The 6,532-nt window shown below is 35.3% G+C and overlaps 1 protein-coding gene across 1 annotated transcript; it reads right to left on the bottom strand.

The window, feature by feature from the left end:
- Window positions 1-2,491: 2,491 nt before the first annotated feature.
- Window positions 2,492-5,943, bottom strand: LOC113708456 (caffeic acid 3-O-methyltransferase-like). Its single transcript, XM_072049471.1, has 4 exons — window positions 5,380-5,943; window positions 4,211-4,546; window positions 3,754-3,818; window positions 2,492-2,927 (listed from the first exon to the last, which is right to left on the bottom strand). Exons 1-4 carry the CDS (start codon window positions 5,828-5,830, stop codon window positions 2,619-2,621), a joined length of 1,161 nt encoding a protein of 386 aa, XP_071905572.1. The 5' UTR covers window positions 5,831-5,943; the 3' UTR covers window positions 2,492-2,618.
- Window positions 5,944-6,532: the final 589 nt, after the last annotated feature.

The raw sequence follows: 6,532 nt of genomic DNA, 5'->3' as shown, positions 1-6,532 counted from the left end.
TTTATATATTGTTTGTTTAACCATCTATTGCTATTATTATTTTTGGCTATTTAAAACATACATAAGTAATTAAAGCTCACCATTATTTTTTACCAAAACTTTATATGTTGTTTGTTTAATCATCTATTGCTATTATTACTTTTTGACTATTTAAAATGTACGCAAGTAATTGAAACTCACCATACTTCGTTTTCCTTTTTAGCAATATAGAAAAATTTGGAATAAATTGGTATTAAAATATTCAATTGAATCTGAAACAAAATTATACTATACTTTTATTTTTTCCATGCAAGTAATTAAATGATGCATAAAAATAGTAGCAATGAATTCCTGCAAAAAATGTTATATAAGTGGACACTAAAAGGACCCTTTATTTATTTATTTTGTTTTTGGTCGGGAATGCAGACAAAGCTCAACATACATCTTCTTCTTTTCCAATAATGTAGAAGAATTTCAAAATTAGTATTAAAATATTCAATTGAATTTGGAACAACATTATACTAATTTTTTTTTTAATTTGTGCAAAAAGTGCTTTATAAGTGGCCACTCAAGGGACCCTTTATTATTATTTTTTTAGCAATGAAGAAATAAATAAATGGTGCATAAAAATAGTAATAGTTAATATATCCAAAGAGCATTAAATAAGTAACCAATCAAGGAAGCTTCTAATTTTTCGCTAATATAGAGGAATTTGGAGCAAATGTATCCTTATTCTTTTTGTTAGATTATTAGATTACGTTCATTAATCGCAAGCATCTTTCACTAATATAGAAAATTTTGGAACAAAATTTATCCTAGAATTTTTCTTTACGTTATGTTTATTAATACAAAGTAATAGTTAGGAAAAAAGCCATTTAAGGAAGGGAAAAACTTGGAGAAACAGGCAGGAAATAATAAATTTTGCTTTATATGTTGTTTGTTTAATCATCTATTGCTATTATTATTTTTTCACTATTTAAAATGTATATAAGTAATTAAAGCTCACCATTATTTTTTACCAAGACTTTATATGTTGTTTGTTTAATCATCTATTACTATTATTACTTTTTGACTATTTAAAATGTATGCAAGTAATCAAAGCTGACCATACTTCATTTTCTTTTTTCGTAATATAGAAAAATTTTGAACAAAATTGGTATTATTTTTTTTTCACTTAGAACAAAATTATACTAAAATTTTGTTTTTTCATGCAAGTAATTAAATGATGCATAAAAGTAGTAGCAATGAATTCATGCAAAATGTGTTGTATAAGTGGACACTAAAGGGACCCTTTATTTATTTATGAATTTATTGTTGGTCAGGAGTGTAGACAAAGCTCACCATACATCTTTTCCTTTTCAAGTAATGTAGAAGAATTTCGAACAAAATTGGTATTAAAATATTCAATTGAATTTGGAACAAAATTATACTGAAATTTGTTTTGAATTTGTGCAAAAAGTGTTGTAGAAGTGGCCACACAAGGACCTTTTGTAATTTTTTTTGGTTAGGAGTGTAGACAAAATTTGGAGCAGGCTTTTTGGTGACTAATTTAGAAGAAATTTGGAGCGGAACTCATACTAAAATGTTAATCTAAATTTATATTTTCCTAATGGCTAAAAAAGGTAGTATCAGTCCAAAACCAGGCACCATTTTTTTTTTTTTTTTTAATGTTAGGCTCAAGCCATGGCAAAACAGGAACAAATTGTGGCTCATCATGGCAAAACCAAAATAAATTGTGGCTTGGGAGCATTAAAAAACTACATGCAGCACCAGGTTGAAACACCAAATGGGAGATGGGAAAAAACAAAAGAAAGAAGCAGGCAGCAAGGGAAACCTCCCGCCCAAATTGCCCCTAAGGCTGCACAAAATCACCAAAGAACCGGCAGAACACCAGAGGACGCCACTTCTACTGTTCCTCAGCGTTTGGCGCTTTTAATAGGTAGGATAGTGCACTTTTACGTAAATGTGTTGTATTAGAAAACTTTTTTTCATGTCTTTTGGAGTATGCTAAGGCATGGATGAAGTAAAATAACAATACCCAACCACACCTAAATCCAGGGGCGGAGCCAGAAAAAAATTTTAGTGGGGGCAAAAATAACATCAAAATTTTTTATCTACTCTTTTTCTAATAGCAAAAAAATAATAAATTCACTAACAAGTATAAATGGGGGAAGAAAGAAGAGCCGTCGGTTGTGAAGGGAAAATGGGAACCAGAGGAGGAAAGGGAATTGGGGAGTGGGGACCAAAAGAAAAGACTGATATAATTGGCACTTGGCTCTGTTGGAAGAAAAAATGGGAGACCAGGGGAGGAAAGTGAATGATATAAAATTTGTGATCTATTTTTTCACATTTGTTCTAAAAAAACTCTGGGGGCACCTTTACGATTATATCAAAATTGTATAACTATTATACAAATTTGAGGGGAGGCAGTGGGGGCCCATGCCCCCAGTGCCCCCACCTTAAATCCGCCCCTGCCTAAATCATACTTGCCTTAGCTCCATCATAATTATCATATTCGGAAACAAAACAATATTTAAATTTATTCTTACGAGGTCACTATTGCAGTTTTTTTTCCTCGCTGTAGATTGCAGATGATCACCATGACATTAACAATCACTCAACATACAACATTTAAGGTTTTAAAGTACAATGCCCCATGAACTATAGAACTCCATGACCCACAAGTTACATACGAAACATTTCACACTTATGCCTTTAAATCCAGCAGCAGTAGCCAGGGCAAGAAACTCTGTTTCATATCTCTCAATTCCTACTTTAGTCACCACTATAAGATCTGTTTGGCAAGTAGCTTTGTCGCGTGCACTATAATCAGGAATCACAGGAAGAATTGCGTCAACAGCTATTACCTTTCCATTGTCTGGTAAAGTCTTGTAACAATTTTTCAGCAACTTCAAGCAATGATCATCATCCCAATCATGAAGTATCCATTACAAAAGTATTGATGGATGTTGTCTGTGAGTATTCCAGACAAAAGGCACTCCTTTTACAAAGCATCATAAGACGATGACAGACTTTATGATCTTGAGAGTTATAGATCACTCTCAACTACTAATATTTCTAATGTGTCATTATCCTATCCCTTAATCTATAAGTATTCACCTGATCTGTAGATACTTTCCTGATTATTTAAAATTCCATATGGTATAGCTAAAGTTAGAGAGAGTGTTATATAATTTGTATGCGTGGTTCAAAGTCGCGGTCGCGGCCCGGACAGTTCCACATCGGTCTCGACATATCAGTCGCGGTCTCGGCGAGATGCGCATTTTTGAAATATTTAATATTCTAAAAATTGTAAAAAATTTGATAAACAAAGATAATTAAAAAATTAGTAAAAATAATGAAAATTCAAGTTGACTCGGGATGATTCGGAGTGATGACTCGGCTGTTTTAACCCTTTGCGGTGACGTCTCGATGAGTCAAGTATTTCAAAATCGTATCGTCCCGGTATCGTATCAGGAGGGACCGAGACGGTAACGACTCGACCGAGTCTTTGAACCATGTGTGTAAGTAACCTTTAAAGTTAAAGCGTCTGTTGCCTAACAACTAAATGTTCATTGATTAAAGTGGTAAAAATAAATGCAACTCAAATAAGAAGTTGGGTAACTTATTAGACTCTGAAGATCTGCATAATATGGTTCAAAAGAGAAGGACTGTACATAATTAGATTGAAAAGATCTGCAGAATATTGTTCAAAGATAGCATTTGTTGTGACTGACTGACTTCTAATAAGATTTCCTTCAAAGTTGAACTTACCTTCATAAAAATGGCATCCCCCTGTGGAACACTTTCAAACATGTCTCCTCCAACATGTTCAACTCCTGCAAATTTACCTTATTAAGGGTAGAAGGTAATGGATTACAGATTTAAAAAAAAAAATCCTATTCTAATGCAGTGGATTATGGAATAAACAATTCTTCTTTTCAAGCAATAGTTTGTGGAAGCCTGTGATTCAGTATAACAGTGTGTCGTACAACATATTGAAACTTCTTTAATTCCAAAAAAAAAAAAATTATAGAACTCATGATGGTAAGTGTCTTTCTTCCCCAAAACTAACTCATTCGCTTTGCAATTTAACGGAGATTATTTTGAAGTGTCTGCATCTGTTTCTTTATTTGTTCTCACATGCTATCTTGAATTGGTTAATTAAAGGGTAATGAAGCAAAAGAGCAAACATAACTGAGCAACAAATGGAGAAGAGCAAAAATTATACCAGGATAGGCTGGTGCATGTTGTATAACATGTGGCAAATCAAAATTATTACCCTTGAGGCTAGGGTATTTAGTTGTGATTATATTGAGGTTCATTCCAAGACCACCACCAACATCTACCAAAGTTTTGAGGTGCTCAAAACCTTTGTACCGTTCAAGCATTCTGTTTATGACGATAGCTGTGTGGTGGATCATTGTCTTGTTGAATACCTCATTGAATCTGGGGTCGCTTCCAAGAAATTCAAATGCATGTGTACCATGCGCCCTGTGAAACGGATCTCCCCCTTCGCGAACTGCATCTTCTAATTGGTACCTAAATTTTGGGTCCAAAAGCATATTTTATGGAGGCCTTTTTACAAGCCGAATTGTTCTTAAATACATGCAAGGAAGAAAAGCATCCATAGAGTTCACACGTGTACTCACAACGAAAACTATGAACAAAATTTATTCAGTGCTACTTTAATGTTGGCTTGAGTAGTCAGTGCTACTTTAAGTATAATTGTCTATGGATTTGATATTTCACAAAGGAATTATGTGTTACATCCAAAGCAGAGATTTGAGTCGTTTAAGTCCACTATCTTGTGTTGTTCTATCAAAATCCAGTGATCCTGTTTTGGCGATTTTAGAAGAAAATCACTAAAAGTAATCCTTTTGCAGAGGAATTAAGACCATCACTAACAAAATGGCTACGTGCATCGTAGAATTACAACTTGTAGGTTAAGGCATAGTTAGAAGCAAAGGAGTGATTTGTTTTTTTTTTATTCCAGACACTGATAATATTTAATGGACTAGGGGCTGGAACAGTTCCTTACCGGTTATGTGTATTTCAACAAGATGTAAATGAATTTGATTAGAATGTTAATCATTTTAAACACGGTGTAAGTTCAGTATATATTTTGGTGGGATCCACACATATTGTTGAAAATGATTCCCAAGTCATAATTTCAGCCGTGCATTTTTTTTTCTTGGCCAATCATGACTGTAATAATTCCTGCCACAAGTTCATTTCTATTCATTTCTAAAAATTAAAATAAAAGAAGAGGGCTCAATGGAGTTTCTTAGGGTAGTGAATCGCTTTTGGACCAGGCACTATGCTTCCACAAAGGAGTAATCTCAACTATAGGAGTTTTTGTTTTTATTAAACAGGATAGAAGAAAAGTGAAAATCTCACCGTCAATGAAGACCTTATCTTGAAGCAAGGCCAGCAGGGAGCTTAGTGAACCTCCTCCCTTTGTTTTGTTCTGTACAAAGAACTTGGCCACCGGCGCCAATCCATACACTCTTGTTGGCGTTTGGATAGCATGATCACCATCCACGTCGGTGGCAACGGAGCAGGTGAGCACAGAGTAGCTTGCCAGGAGCCGCAACATCCGATCCAGCATAGCAGCGGCATTTGGGTTTTCTGAAGACACGTTAGCCGCAATTTCTGAAGGCGACAGTTGAGCACCGGGACCAGCTCTGGCGATGATCTCGAACACATTGAGCCGGATGGCAGCAAGCAACATCATGGGCAGCCCTGCGGAGGTAACTAGCTGCATGGCGTACGAGAAGTGCTCCTCCTCCTCTTCTTCTTCTTCTTTTAGTACAACTTGGTTCTTGGTTGTTTCTGCCAAAGAATCCATATTACTACTACACTTCAAAAGATCCCACCGGCCTACTAATTACAGATTCTATTCTACTCTATGTTCACTGAATTGTGGATTCGCCCTGGTAACTGAGCTTTCGCCTTGTACCAGTATTTAAGGAGATGGAGCCTCTCCTGTTCAATTCTACTCTAAGCTTACGTACCATTGGTACAAATGTCCCAGCAGCCCATGTTCCAGGAGAAATTTCTAAAATTATGATGATTTTTAAAAAAATTCTATAAAGGGAGCATTTTTTGTATGGGATTCCGTCCAGGGGGTCTTCGCATTCAGCAAATGCGAGCTCGAGGTCTCCCTGAATTTTCCTAGCATCCAAATAAAAAAAAAAAAGAAAAAGAAAAACAGACTATACCTCGCATTTGACAAATGCGAGGTTCTCGGCCAGGCAACTCAGCTCGCATTTAGCGAGCATTGTGACGAAAGAAGCCCCTGGTCCAGTGAGCATGATCAAGCTGCAATTTTACATAAAAAGGCTGCTCAAACAATTGACATAAGTTAGAAGCCGTGCATGTTTCATCATGCCAGTGATGAAACTGGAGCCAAAATTCACTATTTACCATCTTCAAATTATTTTCAAGAACATGAATCTAGATTTTGCCATGATTTTTCTTTTTGCTTCAGTTCCAATGCAGGCCTTCCCTTGCTTTATGATTTCACTGCAAATTATAAAATGATTTACAA

The sequence above is a fragment of the Coffea arabica genome, chromosome 5e (genome assembly GCF_036785885.1).
Source record: "Coffea arabica cultivar ET-39 chromosome 5e, Coffea Arabica ET-39 HiFi, whole genome shotgun sequence".
Classification (NCBI taxonomy): domain Eukaryota; kingdom Viridiplantae; phylum Streptophyta; class Magnoliopsida; order Gentianales; family Rubiaceae; genus Coffea; species Coffea arabica.
Note: the sequence above shows the minus strand (reverse complement) of the source record. Positions and strands in the feature narration are given on the sequence as shown.